The sequence below is a fragment of the Hyaloscypha bicolor genome, assembly GCF_002865645.1.
Source record: "Hyaloscypha bicolor E unplaced genomic scaffold K444scaffold_182, whole genome shotgun sequence".
Taxonomy (NCBI): Eukaryota; Fungi; Ascomycota; class Leotiomycetes; order Helotiales; family Hyaloscyphaceae; genus Hyaloscypha; species Hyaloscypha bicolor.
The window spans coordinates 5,061,526-5,085,084 of NW_020194684.1; the positions used below are offsets into that span (position 1 = coordinate 5,061,526).

A 23,559-nucleotide genomic window follows, 5' to 3' on the forward strand; every position below is an offset into this window, starting at 1 on the left:
CGAGTAAGCTCTACATCAATAGTGAAGACTCTTTTCTGAATTTCGCACAAAGTTAACGCTTGTCCATATGGAGCTCTTGTAAGCCCTAGCCCTCTTTAATATCTTTGTTGTTACACATCAGTGTTGGAAACGATGGGAATCCAAAGCAACGTGAATTCGCGGTAGGATATGATGGTGTCAGTAACGCTAGAAACTTTGACAAGGAGTAATCATCTGAATACGCCAATATCTGGTGCTCCAATCACTTGTAGTATTAACATTCGCTATGGTCGCTCCTAGTGCTGCAATCTGGTAGGAAACCTCCAACGCCGAAAGCCCCTGAAACCGAACGCCTTCGCTAAACTGAAAAACTTCATCACTGACTCTTACATCTCTCAAATTCCCCGACAATCATTGCGCGCCTTTGTACTTCTGCATAAACGCAATCGCTTGCTCCATGGGATATCCAATGAAGACAGGCCCTGTAAAGATCATCTGGGGAATTACTCCACCGTTCATTTGTGGAATATCTCCTGGCTGGATAAACGCAGGTTGTGCCTGGACAGCTGGTTGTGAAGGAGCGGCGGCGTATTGATCATTCGCCTTCTGAGCATGCGGAACGGGACATTTTAGAGTAGGCATCTCCTGGGTTCGAGGCGAAGTTGGCCTTTCTTCGACTTTCACTTGTGGACTATGTCCAAATGGGCATTTGCCAGATTGTTTCGGAGCGTGCTCAACAGATACAGGTGCTGGCGGAGGAGATACTGGTCTTTGGCCTTCGGGAGGATCCAGAATTGGGACGCTTATTCCCCACGGTCTTGATGGAGATTCCCCGACTCGGATCTCTTTCAAGGGCCTGTCGAAGCGACTTTCTCGATCTTCATCGTCCTCTGGTACAATCGGCTCTTCTTCATAACCGATTCCATTCGTACTAACTGCCTTCGCCCAATTCTCCACCCGCTCATTCGATGCTTGCTCCACTTCCACAGAGTCTTCCTCTTCCTTTGTCGGCAGCATCGGTTGGTGCTTTTGACCAAGACCCTGAATCATGCTAACAAGATTCCCATACTTTGCGTCCAACTTCCTGATATCTGCTTCATTCCGCTGATAACGTTTCACACATACTTCATGGCTTCGTGGAATCTCATGCTTGTGGGTTTCGAAGTATCTCGCGACCTCTTCTGGTGAGTGCTGGTCAAGATAACGGATGGGACATTTAGCGGCGGAGCCCGTGACAGATGGAGGTGGTGATGACATGGTTTCGGCATACAGAGCTGCGCAAATTGGGTCGGCAGATTGGTGTGGTGTTGGGTCTATTGGGGTTAAAGGTCGATCAGACTCTTGCGTTCCGGTTCCTTGGGATGCTTCCGGATCCATTGGGGGCTTGTTTTCGGCGACCGGGCGCCGTGCAAAAGGGCACAGAAGAGAGCTTTTCTTTCCCGTCGTAGTGAAGTCCTGTTCAAGTACCGTTGAGAGAGACGTCCTCCTGGCAGACAGCCTTAAATTATTGCTTGTCCCGGATATACTGGTTCCTCCACTAGATCCGGTCGATTTCCCTGTAAGAGTGGCAAGACGTTGGGCCGCTCGCCGTCCGTCTCTTATAGCGACTGCTGCCTGTTGTTTCGACCCGCTTTGCTGTCTCTGTGGAAGTGGAACGAATCCGGATATCTGGACGTCGGGAGGAAGTTGCAGCTTTGCTAACGTGCTCGAAATCTCCAGGTCTCCGGCAGCATATTTGTCTGCGAGTTGTTGGTACTATAATTCACCGCATCAGAATCCCGACGCGAAGTATGAAGTACAGAGGAATGCGGGGTCAAGGCAGGTTGATAGTCAGGGTACATGGTGTTTGTCGGTCGTCATTGCCATTTGGCAACTCCAGATCTAGAGCTAATGTTTTTCATCATAATAAAACCAGCAGCATGTTTCTTTTTAGGAACATTATGAAAGTAAAGTGACCCACTTGTTCATGTGCAAATACCAATTTATTTTCCAAAACGAGCTTGCGGTTAGAAAGTAGCTTGATCCTCGTCAGAGGTGTACAAGTTAATGGAGTGGCTTGAGTACCTCGACCTGTTCCGCTAGGACATTAAAGCTCTCGGTCAGGATTCTGGTGAGGTCCTCATAATCGAGGTCGCCGTATGGCATGTTGCGCAAAGGAGGAAGGGAAGGCTGAGGGAGCCGACGATGGGTGGTGGTGGTGATGGGAAAGATTGCAGAATAGAGGGCTTCAAGCGGAGCCAGAACATTTCTAAGCGCAGCCTTCACGTGACCATCTCAGTTCCAGCTCCAGAGAAATCTCATTAAATTCTTCGGAGGTTCATGATTACCATTTACGCTTCTCACTATACGGGTGCCTTCCGAATTAGAATCGACCTCTTGTGCGGTACCTCTAAGTGGTGGGCAACCCGAGGCTGAGCACCAGGAGCATATGACCAGGCTTATGCACCCCAGGCCCAAAACTTTGTGCTATCCCCCCTTTCTTCATAGTTAGAAAAATATCAAAAGTTCCTCCAGCTGTTCATCTGCACTCCCTTACCTTGAATAAGTTTTCTAACCCCCATTTTCAAGTCAAACCGGCCCCAATGTCGCCCAGCGTGGATAAGAAGCTCAAATCTTTTTTTTAGACATTCATGTTACCGACCTTTTGGGTTGACCTGTTTGGCCTGCGCAAGATCATCCTCAGCTCTCCTCAACCGCAGCAGGAAGTCAGACGAAGGAGATAGGCCAGTGTGATCTTAAAGCTTCCTCTCCAAGGCCCTTGCACATGGGCACTCCATTGGGATAAAAGTACGAATTGAGACATTGAATGCGGGTCCTCGACACACCCCGGACTAGCTCAGATCGAGTTTCTAGTGGCCTTCCAGAACCAAGGAGGCGACGCGCAAGTTGAATACGAGGAACAAGCGCCTGTGTTTCGAACTACATCTCATGCCAACATAGGGACGAGGCGTGGACTTCAGGGCTGGCCTCCCTTTGCAAAATCATCTGCGTCCCTCTCTTCGAGGTTCGTGGCCTTTATCCCTCGAATACTGGACCCCAGTGCCCCACGTTTCTCTCTCAGCTCCCACCTGGATATTGACATTGGGGACACCTCGAAATGTCTGCCACAGTGGCCTCGCTGCACTCGGAGGGCATCAAAAAGCCTGTAGCGGACTCATTTTCAATGAAACAGGCAGCTTTCGAAAGACTGCCCGATGAGATCATTCAACAGTAAGTCCGGCCAAGTTCTGGTTTAGCACGCTCCCAGCTGACTTCAACCCTAGAATATTACGCCTTACGAACCCGAATTCCTTTGCTTCCCTAATTATTCTTAATAGAAGGTGGCGGACGGTATCCCAACAAACCTATCTATATGCCCATCATCTATCTCGATGTCCGTCATATGCAGCTGCTCATCCCACAAGTGTTATATCGGAGGATGACGAAAATCTACCACGATTGCGTCGGTTATTTGCACGAGAGATAAAACGAAATCTATTCGAAGCCTATCTCCGTCCCCGAGAGACTGTTATCAGTCTAGTCTCAAACTCGATCAGTTCTTCGTCCGCCCCCGGTGGGGAAGCATTCCACTTTAGTCTATCACCAAAGGGCCACTACGTTTTGGCCTATAGTTCTTCTCGAATACATATCATAGATGTTACGGGGCCTGAAGTGGAAGTTAAAAGGGAACTGAAGATATTACGACGACCAGCTTCTACTACAATCACTGATGATGGATCCTTGCTTGCAGTACTTTCGACCGATCTTCAAGTCGATTTATATGATTTGACTGGGGAACATCCTAAACATACTCGAGCGGTAGCATTGGATTACACTCCTCGAACGATTGCATTATCACCCACGGGTTCGGTCTTGGCTGCTGCATATGATTCTGGAGTGGAAGTGTCATCGCTTGACCCTAGTGGTCTAAGTACGGACAGGAGGGCCGTCAAGTGCTATGCCGTGGATTCCTTGTCTTTTTCGGCGGATGGAACGCAACTAATTGGTACCACCATACAGTCACGGAACCCCAGCACAGTTGTCCTTACTGCACCATACTATGACCCTGGTGGAAGCTCCCCCGAGGAGAGTGTAAGCGCCTTGTGGACAACATCCATTCTGTTCCCAAATGGAAGCCGAGATTGCAGTCATGCAGTGCTCCTGCCAAGCACATCGGAAGGGGAGACAAGTTGGACCTTCACGTACGACCGGGTCTTCGAGACCTTCCGCGCTGTGAGGATAGAAGACTTAAGAAATGGGACGACTTACTTTACTGGTCCTATCGCCGATTCGGCTTCCGTGACCAAGCTGTTGCCAAGCACGCTTCCTGCCGCCGCTGAGTCGGGGGACCTTGTGGCTTCTGGGTTTCAAGGCGCCATTTGGCTATATGGTGTTCCAGAAGACCTCGAGGCCCTTCCAATCATCAGGGATGATGACAGCAGCAACACAGAGAGTGGATTGAGTACGCCTTCGAGTCAACTAGGACGACGAAACAGCGCTCCATCGTTGAGATCTGCCAACCGACATCGTGAAAGCACCATCAACAGGACGCCACAATGGCAGCTTCTGTGTGATAGGCTCCGCAACAGTTTTGTCGAAGGCCGTATGATTGGGTCTCTGGACCGTGTGAGTGCCATGAAATGGGTGGATGTCCCCTCGCGTTCATCTAATGCCGAAAGACTCGTTGCCGTTGCCCCTGGTGTTGGAGGACAGTCCCCAATAAGTGAGGATGACAGCATGAATCCGGTGGATGGGGGTCGTATATCCATAATGGATTTTGGCTATTCTCCAAACAATGGCAAGAAGACTATTCTTACCATTGAGGTTGGAATGAATGAGCCCGAAGTCCTCGAAGAGGAGCACAGAGATTTGGATACTGAGGTTGCAATCGTTCGAAGGAGGACCGTTGCTCAGCGGCGAGGTAACCGTAGCCACGTTTCCCGATCGGCGACGACTACAATTCCTCGACCTCCTCGCTCAGATGCTCCTCCTCCAATGCCAACAATACGGAGCGTGGGAGATCCATTTACCCCACGCAGCCCACCCGTTAGGAGGCCTAGCCAGCAAACAACCACAACCGAGCAGTCGGATACTGCTTCTGTCTATGATGACCAAGAAGCGTTCGACGCACCGTATTCTCAAGCAGCCCCGCGCAGTGGCACGACACTGCGTCGGGCTGCTACTGCTGCTGCCGTCAATCGAAGATTCCATCCTCGCGTTCCGGAACATATTGAGTATCGCCGTGCTGATGGACGAAATGAACATCCTCACGAAAGTGATGCGGATAATTGGGTGCCTCCGCCTCCCCCTTATTCTCGTGATCCAGTTCCACCGCTCCCCGAGCACATTCAAAGGAGTCTTCTAGCAGAGGCAGCAGCAGCAACATTACAGCGATCGAATACTCACCGGGCACCTAGCCTAGACTTCCCTGGTCTGGACTCCCCGACCAGTCTCCACCGCTCTCGCACAATTGCAACGATTTCATCAACACGTTCCGGTGATTCTCGTCGTCGAGAGCAATACTCATTTCAGCGGAGAGCGAGCGATTCTACCAATGTTGTCCCAGAGCGTTTGTCTTTTGAGGATGAGCCACGACCGGTGACGAGCCCAACCTCCCCCGACGAGTTTGATGACTTGTACGACGTATCTCCACCGGGAACCCCGCAGCCTACCCCTCAATTGCCCGTACCAGCCGGTCCAGTCAATCAAATTCCGAGAAGGCCTGTTGGTGCTTCGGCTAGTAGCAGTAAGTATTTTCTCCTCATCCGTTTCGATATGCATATCTTCCGCGAGTTTCGAGCCGTGTCTTTTCACATCTAGAAAATACCGTCTTTTCAAATTTCCTCGCGAAGCAGCACTGACTTCAGCACTTTCTAGGTGCAGCTGCCGCAGGCTCTCCAAAACCTTTAATGCAGGCCACAATATTACAGCCTGCATCTCCGATTCCACAGCCTACCGGCAATCAACCCTTTAGTGAAGCCTTTGAACGTCGCTTAAGAGAGTGGGAAGGACCGACAGAGCCCACGCAACCACCAGCGCCGCAAGTGGAGGACACGAATTCTTTAACTGGCCAAACGATGCCTGCGGCTGGGGACCCCGGCAATTCCGGAAGTCAAATCCAGCCATCAAACCTGCTTCAAGAAATTCCAATTCGACCGCCTCCCCCAACACCTGTTACTTCGGATGGACAAGAGCATTCAGATCTACAGCCTACCTCCAAACCAACCCGTCGTGATACTGCTCCGGTCAATAGGTCACCTGCTCAAGAACCACCAGCGATGTCTCGTCGAAGTGAAACGGCCCCGGTTGGCCACACACCGGAACCTAATGGGCCCATATCCCCTGGAATTGCTCTCCCAAGTGCGGATCAACTTTCCCGTCTGAACAGTCGCAAAGGACGTCCGCGTGGACTTTCGGATCCTCGACGTGTCTCTGTGGGCTCTAGTCCTCAACTGCCTCCCTCCGGAGGCAGTCACAACAGAGTCCCCTCTGGTGGCTCCATTAGCAACACCCCTCCTCAGCTGAGTCTGGAACCAGGCTGGAATGGTCCACAAAGGCTCACGTCCGACCAAGCATTCCGAACATCGCAAATTTCTTACCCTGGATCTCCGCAACGCAGTCCAGCCCCATCTCGTCGCATCAGCAATGGCAATTCGCACAAGCGGAATGGTTCCAATGGATCAAGGTCTCCCAACCTGCGTCCACCAATGCACCGTCTCGAGACAATTCATAGCCAATCTTCAACTGGCCCGGAGCCATCACCATATTTTGCCCACAAAGCCATGATACTTGGTCGACAACCGAGTAGAGCGGAAAGAAGTGCAGCTAAGAACATCAAAGATGCTAAGAAGAAAGGCTGGAGGTCAAGCATGCAGAGGGGAGACAAGAAACTCAAGAAGGATAGGATGGGCGATGGAGCGTCAAGTGCTGGTTGGACAGACATGACACGAGATTCTGCGTTCGGGCCCAAGCAATCGGCTAGGGGCAATGGGGACGGAAAGGGTTCCAAGTGCGCAGTTATGTAAAAGTCATTTTCTTTGCAGATACCCATCGATGGTTTTAGATTGAGGGAATGGAGAGGACTTCTTTGAAACGAGAGGCAATATATATCACGCAGCAACGAATGATGACAAGCCGCATTTTCCTCCCCATGTCACAGAATACTAAGAGCAATGAGGCCCGCCAGGTACTGGGGTAGTCAGTTCACTACCCCTTGTGAACTTTTCAGGAGGTACTGGTACATTCAAACTCCTTCCCACCAATATTCCGTCGTTTCGCGCATTGGATTTATGAGAAGGATGCAGATGAGGTTTGAAACTTCTTTATAGTCTTCACCCAGAGATCTATGCTCTATCAAATGTCCATCAGAACGCCAATGCAGCCCGTATAACCCAAAGATAGTCACAGATCTACACATTTCTACCGTTTAATCTTCCCCACCGCATCATCATCTACGTCCCCACTAGCAAACACATCTTCTTCATCCGTAAACTCATCCCTATACCCCGCCTCTCCGCTCTCTATTTCTTCATGATCCCACAAACTGATATCGTCAGGATCCATTAACGCAGCAGCATCCTCCTCCGTTCCATCCACATCCATATAAGTCCTTTCCCTTCCACCAACTACTAGACCGCCATCCTGCAGCCCATTCTCCAACTCCTCTTCCTCGAGTTCTCGGGCCCTCGCTATGGTCTTGGAATAGATCCAGTACCCAACTCCAACTCCCAAGATTGCCCCAATTATTATCGAGGCATAATTTATTGCCTTGGTTGATCCGTCCATCTTCCCCCCGCTCTCAGCAATTTGAGCAAGTCGACTCCCAATGAATACGTGAATCAAAAGTTTGGGGCTGGCAATTGCTGTAGCCAGCGCGAAGGAAAGTGGGTGTACAGTTGGGAACGTCGACATAGCGGCGTTTGAGATGCTATATGGCAATGGACACACCCTAATCATGCACAAGATCTTGAGGCCATCGTGCTTCAAGGTGAGGGCCAGAGCCTCGAACCGCTTGTCCTTGCCAACGAGCCTGTGTACGTAGTTCGAAAGTACCGTCCTGGAGGCGATGAATGAGGCTAACGAGCCTGCTACTGTTGCAGATGCGACGATGAACCAGCCATTGGGGAAGCCGTAGACAAAGCCGGCAATGCTGACAGTTGTGCTGTAGCCTATTAATGGCGGGAAGGCGCAGATGAAGGTCATGAGCCAAAGGATTGTCCACCCTCCCTTGACATCGTGCCATCTCTTCGCCGGCTCCGCGAGAAGTGAGAAGATCTTTTCGTTGTAGATGAGGAAGAGGATCAAGAAGACATTGACGATGATGGCCGCGGCGACAACTAGAATTCGCTGGAAGAGTGTAAGGCCTTGGAAGGTCTTGATGATTTTCCGTTGCACTTTCGTGGCGGAGTTTAGAAATTGGGATATGTAGGTTTGTCGGGAGGTTTGTGTGGAATAGCGGTTTGTGCCAGAGATTCTGCGAGACCATGGAGGTCTGGTAGATTGTTGGTCTGGTGAGGGGGATGATATTGGGGAAATTGCGAGCGCCTTCGCTGCTGATTCGTAGCCCGCTGGCATGGTCGGTTCGAGGATTGCGGGTGCGGCTGGAATAAGTACGCAGCAGATGCTGCTGGAAATCGTACGAAGATGGCTTGGGTAATTCGCGGTCACCTCGACGGAATCATGGAGTGATATGTGGTGATTGTACGCTTCGCCGTTGGCGAAATGTTTGGATCCGGAGGTTTCAAGCACAGACGTGAAACAAGATGCAAACAGACAGTGAAGTGCCAGCCAGAGATGGTCTACGGAAGAAGGAAGAAGCGCAGAGGGAATGTGTACAAGATGGAACTGAACAATGGTGTTGGAGGAGTCGTAATACTCTGGAGTGTGGCAGTGAAAGTAAGCAGCGGTTGAACCGCCTGAGACGCCCATCCCCAGTACGTCACTGGAGTCGGAGTGGTTTGAGACCAATGGGAGGGATGTGGAGTCACGTGAAGGTACATAAATTCCTGTCCAGTCGCTGTGCAGCCTTATCTCGCACTTCAGTTGAACAATCACTCGAGAAATGCTTTTGTGGGTGGATTTGCCCAAGCCATATTTACCCATATTGTATCCTCAACATAGCCTTCCTCGCCTTTTGTTGCTTTCTCTTGCATCAGCAGCAGGACCGGCGATAAACAGGCCAATCACTAATCGATGACTGACTAGCGTGCTCTCACCCCAGATCCAGCCCCAGCCTCACCACCCACCAGGGACGATAGAAGGACCCGTCTCGACCTCACCCTCTTGGGTCGCTCTCGTTCCCATGTTATCATCAGGATTTCTGTCGACAATGTAAGAGCCTGGTGCCTTCCGTTGTCGCCCCTGCTCTTGCCGTTGCTATCGCCATCTTCCTTATTGCTTGCATTTCAGCGCGCTACTTCCTCAGCCCGCCCCAAACCGCATCGCGATCCCATCCGCTTCACCTCGAGAGGTACCTTTCGTTGCCTTCACTTAGTGTTTTGCATCATACACGGCATTTCATTCATTCCTGCGAAGTTCCTATCAAAACCGGGGAAAATGGTGTCCGACGAGACTTACGAGATCTGTCTCCCCTTGCTCCAGGACGAGAGCCTCGACGATGAAGAGAGAACAGACAAGTTGGAGGAGCTGCTCAAAAAGGAAACAACATTAGTGAGAAGCGCTATTGAGAACGCTGTTTTGGACGTGTTATGGAGATATCGAGAATCTTCAACGAATCCGACTTCACCACCGCCTGTGCGGCATACTGTCTTGCGCCGACCATCCCCAGCTCCGTGGCAGACTCCTCGAGGTGGTTCTGGTACCCCAGTATCGTCGTCTCCTCGTCTTGGGGTAAGCCCTCTTGCCCCCCCTGGATTTATCCCGCGAGATTTCAATAGAGCGAAGTCATCGACAGCTTCTCCTTTCACGTCGCCCCGCCCTTCGCCCAGACTTGCTTTTTCGAGTCCAGCCATACCTCACAGCCCAAGTCTCAACGCATACGAGTTTCCCACAGACACTAGTCCTACACAGGACATATACGGAGACTTTGGTAGTGATAATGTGGACTGGTTGGTCAACGATGATGGGGGCAGTAATACATCTTCTTCTGCTGGTGGCCATAGTGGTCTCAATGCAGCCGCTGCCGAATACATCCAGCCTCAACAGTTAGATATGAGCCCATATGATATGCTGCGGTCAATACTTGGTCCTTCCAAGTCAGATGAAGAGATCGAGGCAGCTCTTGCCGTGCATGGATATGACTTGAGCGCTACCATCATGGCATTCATGGAAGGTCAAACAAGCGATATGTCTACGGCTCAGGCACAGGCCGCCGATGCGAAGAATGCCATTTTGATTGGTAAATCTATGACTGCAGAGATCCCCCGCCCTCTTACCCCCGCTGGAGGACAACGTAGCGGTGTTGTTTGCAGATTTTGGCTTTCAACTGGACAATGTCTCAGGGCAGATTGCAGATTCAGCCATGATCTTAGCAATCACATCTGCAAGTAAGTACATTTCGTTTGTCCATACTCACCCCAGGCTAACCTTATAGATACTGGGTAATGGGCAACTGTCTTGCCGGCGATACCTGCATCTTTTCCCATGACCCATCACACTTCATGAACCGCCTTGCCCTGGACGAAAGCAGTACACCTCCCCTCCAGAATGGTCAGCCAGGCTTCCAATTTCAAGATTATAATGCTTTCCCTTCGTTACAACCCCTGCAGGACCAGTGGCCTAGCTCGTATAGTTCCAGCAACGCTTTTAGCAACTACCAAGGGACAAGCTTCACTCCGCCACCAGGATTCAAGGGAATGCAGGGCTACGCAAGTGATGGATCTAGCCAGAGATCACGACCTAGTAGCCGCCACCAGTCTCGAGACTTGAACCCAGCCGCTCCTGCTTTGGATGATACTGAGGCTTTCCCTTCACTCGGCGCAGTTGCTGCGAAGGGTGGCAAGAAGCACCATGGAAAGAGAGGCGGGCATGGACATGGCCACAAGGAGGCTCCCACCCCCAGCTCATTGGCAGAAGTGGTCAAGATGTCCCCATCTCCTGGCCCTGGCTTGATGAGACAAGATATGAAAAAGATGGGCAGAAACGGAAGCTCCACCAGTATCCGCAACGGAGAAAACAGTGTTGCCGCCCAAGCCATTCCTAGCCCACAACACGTGCCCTGGTTGGAGACGGGCGAAAAGGCGAATAAAACATACCTCAAGGCCAGACAAGATGCTATTAAGCACGGTGGCTTGAGGAATAAGTTCCTGCAAAGGTAAGATTCTCTGTCTCTAACAGTGGAATTATCGCTGATTTAAAGGTAGTGCCGCTCAAGCCTGGAATCGCAATGATGCACGGGCTGCCAAAGCCCTGAGTCTTCGCGGTCAAAGCGAGAATGATGCGATGCGAAAAGCCCATCGAGAGGCAGCTCGTGAGCTCTACGAAGAACGCAACAAGAACAGCTCCTCTAGTTCTGAGCTATATGTTGATCTCCATGGCCTGCATCCGGAGGAGGCCGTCGAATACCTTGAAAAGGTTCTCCTCGAGAATCAAAAGGAAACAAGACCAGTCTATGCCATCACTGGTACCGGTCATCATAGCAAGAACGGCAAAGACAAGGTCGGCAAAGCTATCCGTAACTTTTTGAACGAGTGGCGGTACGCCTACCGCGAATTTTCCGTCCCGGGTGATAGGAACAACGTTGGAGGTATTCTCGGCATTGACGCTCGATCGTGGGACAAATCCCTGTCTAGAGAGGGCGCCAGTACCGCTGCAGCTCCACCCGAGGCGGAGAAGCAAGAAGTAGATATCCTTAGTCAGGGGCATGAGATTGGTCAGGGCAAAGTACGATTGTTGGTCCGCGATCCGCCTAAGGGACCGAATGGGAATCGATGACCTCCGGCTTAGATAGAGGGAAACAATAAACCAGTAAAACTTAGAAGCTGTTCGCCTGATGCCTGTGAGAAGATGTGAAATATCGATGTATTATTGAGCTCGCCTTAAAGAAAAGTAGTTTGTCGTTTGGAAAACAGGTTTCACCATGACGAGTAAGATAATGACATAATCTTGAGGAACTTCAAAGGCTGTTTGACAATACATATTAGAAGTGGTCGGGAGTTTCGACCGACCATTACATACTATTTCGACTGCCAGGTACCTTAATTCGAAATAAGCCTTCTTGTTGCTAAGAGATCTCTGGTTGTAAACTTGGCGCAAGTTCAGCTTCTGGACATACGCACTTAATAGTAGTCATAGTTGTGTGTGACCGGCCCTAACTTTTACTGCGGTAGTAACCTGGGTAACGGCTTATGAGCCCGGCCTCAAAACTCCGTGTTTTTAGCGATGTTTCCAGGCATTGGCAAAACCAAAGTCTTCTATTTTACTTAACAAATATGCAGCAACTATTAATTGTGACCTATTACAATTTATACGCACACAATTAAAGAAGCTAGAGTGAGTTTTCAACATCTTATAAAACGATTTAGTAAATAATATAAAAGGCACAAAATTGGGTTTAAAAACACGGATTTTTGAAGGTGTGCTCGTTAGAAGAGATATGCTCTGCCACAGTAAACTGAGCGAAAGCCAAGTTTCTGGATCCTCGCGCATTTCTTTTGCCACTTCGTGCGGTTTTAAAGTGATTTTTTTGAGCACTTGCAATATTGCAAATTTTGGAACACCGTGCTCGCTTCGCATTTCTCCTTTTCGAAGCGAGGGGTAAGCGAATTGAAGGCAGCTTGCGATGTACGGATGGCCGTAAAAAACCACTGAAGTCCATTGTCCTGGTCAAAGTTGGACAATAATCTAGACTTTGGAGAGGTAGGACTTGAATATTATAGAGCGTTCGAGACTTTGAACTGTCATTGAATGTACTGTACGAGAGCTCGAGGGGAGGGTTTGAAATGTCCCTCTGGGCTTAGTCCATTCATTCGGTGCTGCTTTTCATGTCCATCGCCAGCGGAGGCAAGCGAGTGGATTTACTGGAGGGAAGGTACAAGCTTCCGTGGACGGCAACAAGTGGAGAATCTCTTACCTGAATAATCAATGGGCATAGTGCTTCCGATTGGCCTGCAGCAAGAGACATGATGTCTCGGCCAGCGATATGAGACCCCAAACTCTAGCTTGCAGTACGCCAAATAGAGCCTATCACAAGTAGTAGGGCAGATGGAATGGCCGCTTTAGTGTGACGGTAAATTGGACGTCTCCGCAGTGGCATGCTGCTTGCTGCCTTGTGCGTTCTGCTTCCGAGGTGTCCTACCACGAGTAGAGTATTGATATCGAAAGGTCTTGGTTCTTTCGTAGTGACAGACATTTTGGTTGCTGAGTAATCAGGAAAAGAAAGATGATAGAACCAAGTGAAGTGGGATATATTTTGTGACTTGTCATGTTTCGGATCTTCTGCCAGAGCGCTCGGGGGGGGGGTGGCTGCGATATAAGGCCCACAAACCTGTGTACCCAGAAAATATCAGACAGTAAAAGCTTAATTTGGCTATCAGGCGGGACTGTGATGTTCCTAGAGTGGATAGGATACTTTTGTTGTTAATGCCAATGCCACTTGGATGTTATGACAAGGCTAGGGAGGAGAGAAAAAATATATAAGCGTCCGATCAATGTGCAAAGTGCAGGTCTCAGACGTCATCTCGCCGGAGAAACAAACGGCCAAGAAGGGTCAATGTGTTGAATGCACAGTAGGTTATTCAAGGCGTAATTGACATCTTAGGAATAATTGGCCAAGATGAGGATTGAGGCTTCAGGATGGTGCGATATATGCATTGAGAAGGAACGGAAACCCCAGTAGCTGGCTGCATTACTTCGTATTTCCAGATGTTGATTCTTTCCCGTGGAGAACAAGCACAACAAAATCGGGGCCACGGAGATGCCGATTTTGGCTCTGAGTCACCTGCACTGACAATTTTAATGCATTCTCGTATACAGACTGGATATAGAGCGGGCGAGGTCGTTTCGGCTGAAGTCGGGACGACATCTGAGGTCACGGGATGGATCGGGTAAGGCTGAGCCACACAAACGGGCGCAAAGAGGCTCGAGTCGCCGACGATGACATGCTATTCCAAGAGTGGAAGAAGGCGTTTCGACGTGGATCCTGGTCCTGATCCACCTGAAACTTGAAGTCGCCGACATTCGTTATATGGAAGATCCTGAGCCATTGACTATCCCCCACTTCTCTCTGCGAGCAGCTTACGAGAAATGTGCGTTGCTGATGGTGGCGCTCAGCCTCGATCGTGACCCGACCTGTCCTCTTTATAAGACTCATCGACGACCAAGTCTCTGAGACATCTACTCCTTGCTACACAAATAATAACTCATTGCTTCTGTGGCAATCACTAATCTACCCTTTCACATCAATCAATTTTCTACTCTGGTACACGCAGGCGTGACTGCTTGTAAACCTCAATGAACGTTGCACGAGTATCAACGAAGCTACCGCTCTCCAAACAAACAGCTGCACAGCTCTCAAAAGCTGTAGCAAGCTTCTCTCACTCCTACGGAATCTCCAGCACACCGGGTCTGCATCTGCACATTCAACCCTTACAGTCCCGACGCCAATTCTCCTCGACATCAAGAACTCGCCTTCGAGACTACTTCCCAGAGCCCGAAAAGGGCCAAATCTTCAAGACCGAAGCAGCATGGCCGCACCCAGGGTAATTGCTCTCCTAATATGATCAAAAAATGGACGTGCTAACGCATGTTTGTAGATACGATGGCGAGAAGATGAAGAAAGACATCTACTTCGCCCACCGCGAGCCGAAAGACTTCTCCGACCGCATTGCGCTCTTCATGGTCCGTTTCTTGAGATGGGGAATGGATACCGCGACCCGATATAAACACCATGTTGAAACCCCGAAGATGATTGGCGATACCAACACCGTCAGCGAGACCAAGCCCTATGAAATGAGCGAACGAAAATGGCTCGTCCGAATGGTGTTCCTCGAATCCGTAGCTGGAGTTCCAGGTATGGTTGCAGGCATGCTACGGCATCTGCACTCTCTCCGCCGCATGAAGCGGGATAATGGCTGGATAGAGACATTATTAGAGGAGGCGTATAATGAGCGTATGCACCTACTCACCTTCTTGAAGATGGCCGAACCAGGCTGGTTCATGCGATTTATGATCCTCGGAGCCCAAGGCGTCTTCTTCAACAGCATGTTCCTCTCCTACCTCGTCTCCCCCCGTACTTGCCATAGATTCGTCGGCTACCTCGAAGAAGAGGCAGTACTCACTTACACGCTTGCCATCCAAGACATCGAGGCTGGCAAGCTCCCGAAGTGGACTGATCCCAACTTCAAGGTTCCTGACCTTGCGGTGAACTATTGGAAGATGCCGGAAGGCCATCAGACGATGAAGGATCTGCTTTATTATATTCGGGCGGATGAAGCGAAGCATAGGGAAGTCAACCATACGCTGTCGAACTTGAAGCAGAAGGAGGATCCGAATCCCTTCCTTAGTGAATATAAGGATAAATCGAAGCCGCATCCTAGCAAGGGCTTGGCGGTCAAGCCGACGGGATGGGAGAGAGATGAGGTCATCTGAACCTTGGTCATGCAACAATTGCAATTTAGGATAGGTTGGGTCCGGTCAGGAGTTCTTGATTTTTGGTTAGAGACGAGGCGTTAAGGATGATCAGAATGATCAACAAGAATAATGGGACAGAACAAGATCAGCTTGCAGACACGACTTCACTCACCACACGACTGTACATAGACGGCCGGGACCACTGAGAAACGGCGTTCTGGTGGAAAGATCTCCTATTCTCGAAAACCTAGATACCAATTCGCATTGTCCATAGCTCATCCTAGACCTAGAAGTCCAAGGCAAAAGGTTATTGTAAGGTTAATCCTACAGAACGGACTTGAAAATATAGACGAAACTTCATTGTACAGAAGACATTCCAATGTACCGATGCACTTCCATATGCAGACGAGACTTCAGTCTCCAGACGAAGATAGATTGCAGAGAAATAACGATCAATTAGATCATTAAAAATTTCAGATCACACAATAGCATTCAATTGATTGATTGATTCACATCTCATCAACCCGCCAAATCCAGACGCCACCTTGTGAAAACATCTGAACCGTCTTCCCTAACTAAATGACCCTCGTTATGCACTCGAATCTCAAGTGAAAATACCCTATGTGCTATCTATGCACAAGGGCTTCACATTATCTGAAAACGAGCGAATATATTAGACTCGCTCAGCTTCCACTTGACTTCCTCTCCAAACCTCATTTCATCTGTCTCATCCAACTCTCACCCTTGTTCCACAAGCTGTGTTTGTTTGCCCGTCTATGCAAAACTCATCTCAATCTCCCTCTCCCTCCCAAACTCCTCGTCCTCGTCCGCCCAAGCATTATGATCTAAACTGATAGCCGGCAGCGCTGTCGGCAGCGGTAGAGTGCTACTACTCTTCAACGACGGCCTCCGCAACGTCGCTGCTCTGTCTGTCGGTTCTGCACTCGAGGGTCTGAAGGATGACTGCGAGAGATTCGGGGAAGGCGAAGAGTGGAGAGGTAGGTGGTTGAATGATCCAGATGCGGAGGGCGGTGGTGATTGGTAGGATGTGTCGAATGTCATTGAGACTTCGTCATCTCCCCTCCCAGATATGGAAGGAGATCTGTAGACAGGGGGGCGTTCACTGATTGAGCCGCGTGGTGAATGTGCTGGTGAGGGCCGTAGAGGAGGATTTGGCGTCAGCATGGTAGCCGCGTCGTAGGATTTTGTTTCTCGAAGTGAGGTGCGAGGATTGGCGGTGCTTGGGGACCCGAGATCAAGCTTCATGGGTGGGAGTGTCGATTTTAGCTCCCTGACTTCCATCTGTTCGCTCGCGAGCTCGGCGCGGATGGCGTCGATGTCAAACAGTACGCCGTGGTTGTTACCTTCAGCATCTTCTGTTCTGCTAGCTTCGAAATTGCCCTTGGATTCCTCGTACGTCTCCCACTCTTTCTTCCCGAGGACATTCTTCTTCCTACTCAACCAGCCAAACTTGCTGCCCTTCTCTCCTTTCTTCTTTTCAAAATCCTTGCGTGCTTCTTCGATCTCATTGATGAGTTCTCGTTGACGCTTTGCATGGTTCTCCGGGTCTGGGTCTTCGATTTCTGTGAATTCGTCGCTCTCTACCATCCAGCCCACCTCTCGCAGGAGTCGAGGCATTGCTGTTCGATATGCCATGTGACCAGGGACGAGCTCAGTCACATCAAGGTTCTCAAGCCCTGGGATTTCCTGCACAGGCGCGAGTCCGGCAACACGGCCGATACCACCGCTTGTCAAACGGAACAAATACCCCAAGATCCAGTCATTCTTCGCATAGCCGTTGACAAACCGGCCAGAAACAACAGCCCTAGCCCTTAGATATTCGTCTTTCTTCGCCACTATTGGCGAGCCGAACAAGTAAACATTCTGCACGAGACCATAAGCCCCCTTTTTGGCGAGCTCTCTTAAGCAAGAGAAGATGACCCTTGAGCCAAGGGAGTACCCCACAAAGGTGATAGGACGAGCGCCGAGATTTTGGTCGATAAGGGAGTCCGCAAGAATGAGACCTGCCGCATTAGCTCGGTCAAGAGACACAGTCCATGGATTATCAATTAGATAAGACAGCTTTGTCAAGACTACGGGTAATTGCAACGCAGCCATGAGACCGATTAGAATTGTGCTGCCAAGCACTTGTTGAAGGCCTTGAGTTAGAGCCTAATTTGTTAGTATAATTGAATGAAAGTGGCATATTATTACTCACCTCTGTGGCCAAGATATTGATGGTATCTCCCATACTCGTGAGCATCTCGGGTTCCCAAAGCACGGAATAGATATCTCCCATGATTGGATCAACGGTACTGTAAGGAAGTCGAACATCATCGACCTTTCCCGTCATCCATCCTGAAACAGTAACGATCAAATTGACTCGTTTGTTGTTATGCAGGGGCCGATACTCGAAAGTTTTCACTGCGCCAGTCCTTCGATTTGCAGCTCTCACGGCAATAATACCTCCAGATGTTGCGGCTCCCGTTGTGATGATCGCAGCTCCTCCAGCACCTGCAAGGAAACCACTGGTACCCGCGACGCCAATGGTAGTAAATCCTGCAGCAAGTCCAGCACCAATCAAAGGAGCCAATAACCCTGCAGAGAGACCAATGACAAGACCGCCACCAACTGTAGCAAGGCCCATCATCATATAACGCTTCTTGAGAGCAAATTTCCTCCTGTTTTCTTTGTGCTCATCTTCATTCCAATTTTCCTTTTCAGCTGCTTGTTGCATTTCCAATGCATCTGTCACACGCTTTTCAAACCGACAGATCTCCAGCCAATCCACCCCCATATTCTTTCCAACCTTTTCTAGCAAGACTCTTGACCGAGAATCGTAGACGGAGTCTGCAATCAAGGTCAAGAACAGATCACAAAGAACAGTCCACCGAAGGTCGATATCAAGACTTTGCGTTGTTGGAAGTTGTGAGGGGGTTCGAACTTCAGGCAGATCATCACCCTCGTGCTCTTGGTATGGGGGAGGCATCTGTGCTGCCTCTTCTTCTTCCGGGCCTGGCGTCCTGTGACCCGTTGGAGACGATATTGAAGGTCTCGGAGAGGAGACAGAAAGCCTAGAGCTCAGTCCCGTTGAAGTTACAGACCCCGGTCTAGGCGATGAGGCTTCAGCCACAGACGGCTCCTTTTCAGCCATGGGATTCTTTACTCTAGCATTCTGCATGAGGGTAGGAGTTAGATCCGCCGGTACAACGCCATGCTCAGCCAGTTGCTCGATCATAATCTGTTCGGCTGTGCTGATGTCCATATGCGCATACAGCCGGACCATCATCTTCTGACCCCACATTTGCATGGCTTCAGCTGCAATTTGCATTTCCTTCTTGGTACCCTTCGATGCACCGATAATAGATTCTGCCTGCTTTATCATCTCCGACAGGATCAATCGAGTCATGCCAACATAGGCAATCCTTTGACCTTCGGTCAACAAGTCCTTCGTAGCTTGCATTTGAGAGACAGCATCGCGTTGCTCCTCGTCCTCTTCCTGACCGGCACCCGTCCCTCCATTGACTTCCTTGAATAGATACTGCGTGTTCTCGTCCAAACTTGTTGCAGATTGAACATCTTCATCTAGTTGTACCCTCGTATAACCTTTTCCTGCCCCGCCAAGCCCGGCATATGCATCTGCTTCATCGTCCGAAAGTTGTGCCTCCTTCGCAACAAGTTTATTATCGTCATCGTACATATCGAAAGGGGCATACGCGGGCATGGCCTGCCATTCATCATCCTCTTTCTGTGGGGGTTCCACATCAGGTTGTGCAAGATGTTGATGAGACCACTCTGATATGCCCGCGCCTTTCGAACTTTGCCCTCGAGTGTGCCCAATTGGAGATGTCACGCTGCTGCGGTTCTGGCTGTTACTCCCCCCTTTCGTCTGAGATTTCGAGACATCGATATCAGGCGGTCTCGAAGTTTCTGCGGCGGGTTTTGAGGACTCTTGGTGCTCGTCATTTTCTGGAGTTAGCTTTTGCACAGTCTCTCGGGGCTTCGTCACATCTGCATCTGGGGTTGGTGGTTCATCTGATCGTTCCTTCTCAGCAGTTTTCTTCAGATCTGCACTTGTAGCAGGTTCACATTCCTGTGCCTTCTCCGAGATATCCTTCAGATCCGGAATAGGGGTCGCTGGTAGTGGTGTCGACCGAGCATCCTTAAAGTCCTCCTCTCCGCTCGATTCGCCGCCGCCCAGCCCAGTTTCAACTTTCAGTCTGGCTTCCGACTTGTCTGCAGACTCGGGCGCGTCCTTTACTGTATGGCCATTGACTCTCTCTTGAGACATCCCCGGACTCACTTCCTCCTCAGTATCGGTCTCCGCTACCGGCATCGCAGGCATATGTTTCTTGACAGGTAATCCAAACTCGTCAAGATCGGGCACTGTCCCAATCTGTGCCACAACGCCATTGTTAATCGCATGAGCCTTTTCTGTGGTGTTTGCTGCCTCGTCTACCCCCAGCATATTGCTGAAGCTGTCCACCACCTCGTCGGCCGGTGTCGATCGTGTGCTCGCATACAAATTCTCCTAACACGGACTCATTTGCGTGTGGCCAAAGCCCTTTATGCTGGTATATGCTGGGGTATTCGTTTGTAGCAGACTCATGCTTGGTTGAATCATCAGGTCGTGGGTCAGAGGTCTTGATACGAAGGAGTGATGGCAGGGATTAATGCGCTACGGGAAAGCTTACTTGTTGGTTGGGCGGCCGCCTGCCAACATTCAGTGGCTGCAGCAAGTCGTGCAACGTCTTTCTGTCTGCCGTTGAGCTTTATGAGGCGTTGGAGCTGAACTTCATCTGACAGGGCTTTGCTTTCCGGCAGCCAATCTGCTTTGTTGATTTCATGAGCTTCTAAGAATAAGAGCGTACTGCGTATGGCCACGTGAATATTGAGAATCCTTTCAGCAAACATTCACTCTTTATTGGGTATTAACTCCGAAAGTTCACATGAAAGGCAAGGCTATCAACAGACCTCCCTACAAACTTAACCATCCTCATCAGCCATCTCCGGTTTAACAGGAGCTGCTCTACCACTATCCCCAGACTTGTGCTTCCTCTTGCGTTTTCCTTTGATACTGGCGAGAATGGGTTCTGATCCATCGGCTTGCTCCAGCTTTAATACTTTAGTCTTCAGATCCTTGCTTTCGGCCTCAGTAAATGTGGTAGCTGGTCCTTCCGGCTTTTTCTTGGATTTCTTAACAGCCAATGGATTCGGTCCTTTTGGTCCGTTAACGGCTTTCTTCCTCTTCGGCATATCCTCTTGAACACTCGATTCTTCCTTCACGTCTTCATCCTCCCTCTTCCTCTTCAGACTCCCACTTCCTCTCTTTAGTCCAGCCCTAAACTTCCCTCTCTCTTCTTTCTCCCTGTTCTCAGCCGTCGCCCCTGCCATCGGCTCCATAATCATCACACTGCGATTAATGTAACACTTCAACAAATTAGTAACCTTCTTCTTTGGAGAGAAAGGAGGCGGGAGAGAGTCGGGAGCATCTCTCATTCTCCCGACCAGTGAAATAGGGAGCTCGGGGTATGGGACAAAGAAATTGGTTGGTTACCAGCGGCACGCCCAAAAGACCTCTCATAAATTTTCTGACCTCGGGTTCCTGGCTCGCAACCACATACCGATGTTTGTTTGTCTTGCTACCTTTGGCGTCCACTACTGAGGCGAGACAGTCTTTTGTGCTGAGAGGTTCAGGATAGTCTTCTGGTCTGTGATCACACCGCCGTCGCTCGTAGGTTTTTGCTTTATCTATGAGGAAGGAGACGCCTGGTTCTTTGGCAGCGGCGTATAGGTGTCGCATTGAGCATTGGGTTATCACTGTTTCTAATTAGCCCCTGATACGATTCCGTATGGTAGCTGAAGAGCGTACTGGGCTTGACTTGTCCGTGGAGTGTTCGTTCCAGGCCCCCAATGAGATCCATCTTAAATCTATCGGCATCTTTGATTATGTCTGCGTCCACTGAGAAGCCAACTTATTAGCATACTCGCGGACGAACCTGGGTTGGGTGGGAAGCTCACAGAGGACTTGGTAGGGTTCGCGGAATCCAAAGCTCAGCCCATACTGTTGCATGAGCTTTTTGTATTGCTTCGATCGTTTGCCCCTCATATTGGAGTTTGTTCACCCAAGTTTATGAAGGTTTGGGGGATAATTGAGGTTGGACGTGCAATGAGATCTGGGATTTTTCCACGCTAAAATTAAGCTCCCTAGATAACGAGCTTATCGCCTACAAGGTTCAACGCGGCTCCGGTTAGTCATGATACACCTAAATCCGGGCCGAAACTCAATGTTTTTTATATTAACTTCCATAGCAGTGACAATAAAGTTTTTACACTTTTCTCGAGGGTAATGCTATAGACTGCGCATTAATTGATGTTATTTTTTAAGGGAACCTAAGTGTGCTGCTGGCTGTCAAAGGAAGTAATCGGGGGTTTGATTTTCGGCCCAGATTTCGGTGTATCACGACTAACCGGAGGCGCGCGCCCCCCCAAGTATCATTTTCATTTTCTCAAGTTTGGTCAAATATAGTTCAATTCAACTGGGAGCTGCGCATATTTGCTTAAAACTCCCTCTGCTCCCACGAGATGACGTCTACGCTAAAGTATTACCATCCAAGTCTGTGACATCCATCTGAGTCTCCTCATGGCGTCCCCTCTGTCTCAGATGCTCGGACATCTGGTCCACTTTCCTTGTTTTGAGGAGCCCTGTATCTCTCCCCGGTTGCAAGAGCAGGGTATCCGAGCTGGTGGCGTCAATTGCTACCTTTAGATCGGGTCATTAATTCGTCTCTCTAATACGTCACCCTTTATTCCGAACGCATAATGCAGCCACGACACTGATATCGTCCAGTTTCCCTACCAATTTTTAGCTTAATTCTAGAAAGAGAACTTGGGTACTAACCTCCTTCCATTGCCAGACCCTCTTCCACAGCATGTTCCATGAAGGGACTCTCTGCAAAAGGGTCTGTAGCAATGACTTTTGCAGCCTTCATCAGTTCCTCAGCAACAAACTTCATCCCACCTCCAGCTCCACCATATCTATTACCAGAACTCTCCCCGCCTTCACCACTCTCCCATTTCCTTAAGCTGGTCACCACGTTCTCGATAATCTCGTGCTCCCATAAATTGTCAATGACTCCGTCCGACATGGCCAGAATCACATCGTTTTCTTCAATCTCAACCTTATCGATAACCGCATTTTCCCGAGGCGTGTCTGGGCTGTTGGTGCCTAGTTGTCGAGGGCAATCAAACCAATGCCATTGTTCTGTCGTCTTATAGATCAATTCAGAATGTCGAGGCCTTAAAACCAGGACTTGGGAATCACCAAGGTTGGTAACGTAAAGAAGAGGAGTCGCCGGTGCTTTAGGATCCAATCCCTGTTTTCGATAATGTAAAAGTGCTCCTGTTGCAGTGGTCGTTCCTTGCCAGTTATTTGGCTCAGATGTAGCTTTGATTGTCTGTTCATAGGCTTTCTGTAGACATTCGACGGGATTTGGCTCGTACTCTTCTCCGGCGGATCGTATTCGATGCGCGTCCATCTCTATTTCCAAGGCCCAGAAATGTAGTATCAACCGTGACCAAAGTCTGAAGATATTAGCACCAAGGATCTCCACACATAGATAGAACTCACCCTGCATGCCCGCCCGGCCGGGTAGACCAAGCCCCAACTCCGTCATTTGCGCCAATGAATTGATCACTGACGTATACAGCATCATCGCCGTTTGTATAACCCCGAATGAGTTCCCCATTCACAAAGGCGCGTCGATCACGGCTCCGGTGGTGGGTGCTGAGAGGGTCCGAGAAAGATCCTGACGGAGGAGATAGGAAAGGAGGGGGAAACGGTCTTGGAGCTCTCTTTGCAAACAATGCGAGTCCAGTCTCGAATCGAAAGGGCGAGATCTCCCTTTGCAATGTAGGCGAGTCAGGGGTTGCGGATGTTGAGAATGTCAAGTCAGGCCGACATCTTGGAATGCTTTGGATGAGAGACCTGCGAGGCTGTGAGATGATGGCTCGCACTATTTGTGGTCGAAGAGCCGACCTCCTCATCCCAGCGTCGTGGATTGAAGACGGCCT

General features: G+C 49.8%; 8 protein-coding genes across 8 annotated transcripts; 3 read left to right on the top strand and 5 right to left on the bottom strand.

Annotated features, from left to right (window-relative positions):
- Positions 1-150: 150 nt before the first annotated feature.
- On the bottom strand, positions 151-2,178 carry K444DRAFT_621020 (uncharacterized protein). Its single transcript, XM_024881814.1, has 3 exons — positions 2,044-2,178; positions 1,940-1,996; positions 151-1,734 (listed from the first exon to the last, which is right to left on the bottom strand). The coding sequence occupies exons 1-3, from the start codon at positions 2,122-2,124 to the stop codon at positions 391-393; spliced, it is 1,482 nt and encodes a 493-aa protein (XP_024728795.1). The 5' UTR covers positions 2,125-2,178; the 3' UTR covers positions 151-390.
- Positions 2,179-2,840: 662 nt separating this feature from the next.
- On the top strand, positions 2,841-5,837 carry K444DRAFT_245326 (uncharacterized protein). The gene is made up of 2 exons (XM_024871312.1): positions 2,841-3,189; positions 3,243-5,837. Exons 1-2 carry the CDS (start codon positions 3,077-3,079, stop codon positions 5,776-5,778), a joined length of 2,649 nt encoding a protein of 882 aa, XP_024728796.1. The 5' UTR covers positions 2,841-3,076; the 3' UTR covers positions 5,779-5,837.
- Positions 5,838-7,140: 1,303 nt separating this feature from the next.
- On the bottom strand, positions 7,141-8,920 carry K444DRAFT_621023 (uncharacterized protein). The gene has a single exon (XM_024881815.1). The coding sequence runs from the start codon at positions 8,884-8,886 to the stop codon at positions 7,378-7,380; it is 1,509 nt and encodes a 502-aa protein (XP_024728797.1). The 5' UTR covers positions 8,887-8,920; the 3' UTR covers positions 7,141-7,377.
- A 147-nt stretch (positions 8,921-9,067) lies between these two features.
- On the top strand, positions 9,068-11,908 carry K444DRAFT_669587 (uncharacterized protein). Its single transcript, XM_024887540.1, has 3 exons — positions 9,068-10,463; positions 10,511-11,230; positions 11,280-11,908. Exons 1-3 carry the CDS (start codon positions 9,514-9,516, stop codon positions 11,848-11,850), a joined length of 2,241 nt encoding a protein of 746 aa, XP_024728798.1. The 5' UTR covers positions 9,068-9,513; the 3' UTR covers positions 11,851-11,908.
- A 2,459-nt stretch (positions 11,909-14,367) lies between these two features.
- Positions 14,368-15,504, top strand: K444DRAFT_647859 (alternative oxidase; the record flags this gene model as incomplete). The annotated part of the gene is made up of 2 exons (XM_024885392.1): positions 14,368-14,615; positions 14,670-15,504. 2 exons carry the CDS (start codon positions 14,368-14,370, stop codon positions 15,502-15,504), a joined length of 1,083 nt encoding a protein of 360 aa, XP_024728799.1.
- Positions 15,505-15,882: 378 nt separating this feature from the next.
- Positions 15,883-20,037, bottom strand: K444DRAFT_245478 (DUF726-domain-containing protein). The gene is made up of 2 exons (XM_024871313.1): positions 17,705-20,037; positions 15,883-17,658 (listed from the first exon to the last, which is right to left on the bottom strand). The coding sequence occupies exons 1-2, from the start codon at positions 19,952-19,954 to the stop codon at positions 16,261-16,263; spliced, it is 3,648 nt and encodes a 1,215-aa protein (XP_024728800.1). The 5' UTR covers positions 19,955-20,037; the 3' UTR covers positions 15,883-16,260.
- Positions 20,038-20,267: 230 nt separating this feature from the next.
- Positions 20,268-21,654, bottom strand: K444DRAFT_621026 (uncharacterized protein). The gene is made up of 4 exons (XM_024881816.1): positions 21,508-21,654; positions 21,359-21,448; positions 21,044-21,306; positions 20,268-20,916 (listed from the first exon to the last, which is right to left on the bottom strand). The coding sequence occupies exons 1-4, from the start codon at positions 21,593-21,595 to the stop codon at positions 20,473-20,475; spliced, it is 885 nt and encodes a 294-aa protein (XP_024728801.1). The 5' UTR covers positions 21,596-21,654; the 3' UTR covers positions 20,268-20,472.
- Positions 21,655-22,285: 631 nt separating this feature from the next.
- K444DRAFT_637138 (uncharacterized protein) lies at positions 22,286-23,532 on the bottom strand (the record flags this gene model as incomplete). Its single annotated transcript, XM_024884087.1, has 3 exons — positions 22,286-22,341; positions 22,388-23,070; positions 23,117-23,532. The coding sequence occupies 3 exons, from the start codon at positions 23,530-23,532 to the stop codon at positions 22,286-22,288; spliced, it is 1,155 nt and encodes a 384-aa protein (XP_024728802.1).
- Between the last annotated feature and the right edge of the window lie 27 nt (positions 23,533-23,559).

What these genes read in the sequence shown, in the direction of transcription:
- K444DRAFT_621023 (XM_024881815.1), bottom strand. Translation starts at nt 8,886, where the DNA reads ATGGGCGTCTCAGGCGGTTCAACCGCTGCTTACTTTCACTGCCACACT.
- K444DRAFT_245478 (XM_024871313.1), bottom strand. Translation starts at nt 19,954, where the DNA reads ATGCTGGGGGTAGACGAGGCAGCAAACACCACAGAAAAGGCTCATGCG. An exon ending in TCAATATCTTGGCCACAGAG is followed by an intron (nt 17,659 to 17,704) that starts GTGAGTAATAAT and finishes CTAACAAATTAG; the next exon opens with GCTCTAACTCAAGGCCTTCA.
- K444DRAFT_621026 (XM_024881816.1), bottom strand. Translation starts at nt 21,595, where the DNA reads ATGAGGGGCAAACGATCGAAGCAATACAAAAAGCTCATGCAACAGTAT. An exon ending in CCACGGACAAGTCAAGCCCA is followed by an intron (nt 21,307 to 21,358) that starts GTACGCTCTTCA and finishes AATTAGAAACAG; the next exon opens with TGATAACCCAATGCTCAATG. An exon ending in GTCTTTTGGGCGTGCCGCTG is followed by an intron (nt 20,917 to 21,043) that starts GTAACCAACCAA and finishes AATTTGTTGAAG; the next exon opens with TGTTACATTAATCGCAGTGT.
- K444DRAFT_245326 (XM_024871312.1), top strand. Translation starts at nt 3,077, where the DNA reads ATGTCTGCCACAGTGGCCTCGCTGCACTCGGAGGGCATCAAAAAGCCT. An exon ending in CCCGATGAGATCATTCAACA is followed by an intron (nt 3,190 to 3,242) that starts GTAAGTCCGGCC and finishes CTTCAACCCTAG; the next exon opens with AATATTACGCCTTACGAACC.
- K444DRAFT_669587 (XM_024887540.1), top strand. Translation starts at nt 9,514, where the DNA reads ATGGTGTCCGACGAGACTTACGAGATCTGTCTCCCCTTGCTCCAGGAC. An exon ending in CTTAGCAATCACATCTGCAA is followed by an intron (nt 10,464 to 10,510) that starts GTAAGTACATTT and finishes CTAACCTTATAG; the next exon opens with ATACTGGGTAATGGGCAACT. An exon ending in AGGAATAAGTTCCTGCAAAG is followed by an intron (nt 11,231 to 11,279) that starts GTAAGATTCTCT and finishes ATTTAAAGGTAG; the next exon opens with TGCCGCTCAAGCCTGGAATC.
- K444DRAFT_621020 (XM_024881814.1), bottom strand. Translation starts at nt 2,124, where the DNA reads ATGCCATACGGCGACCTCGATTATGAGGACCTCACCAGAATCCTGACC. An exon ending in TCCTAGCGGAACAGGTCGAG is followed by an intron (nt 1,997 to 2,043) that starts GTACTCAAGCCA and finishes ACGAGGATCAAG; the next exon opens with CTACTTTCTAACCGCAAGCT. An exon ending in TGGTATTTGCACATGAACAA is followed by an intron (nt 1,735 to 1,939) that starts GTGGGTCACTTT and finishes GGTGAATTATAG; the next exon opens with TACCAACAACTCGCAGACAA.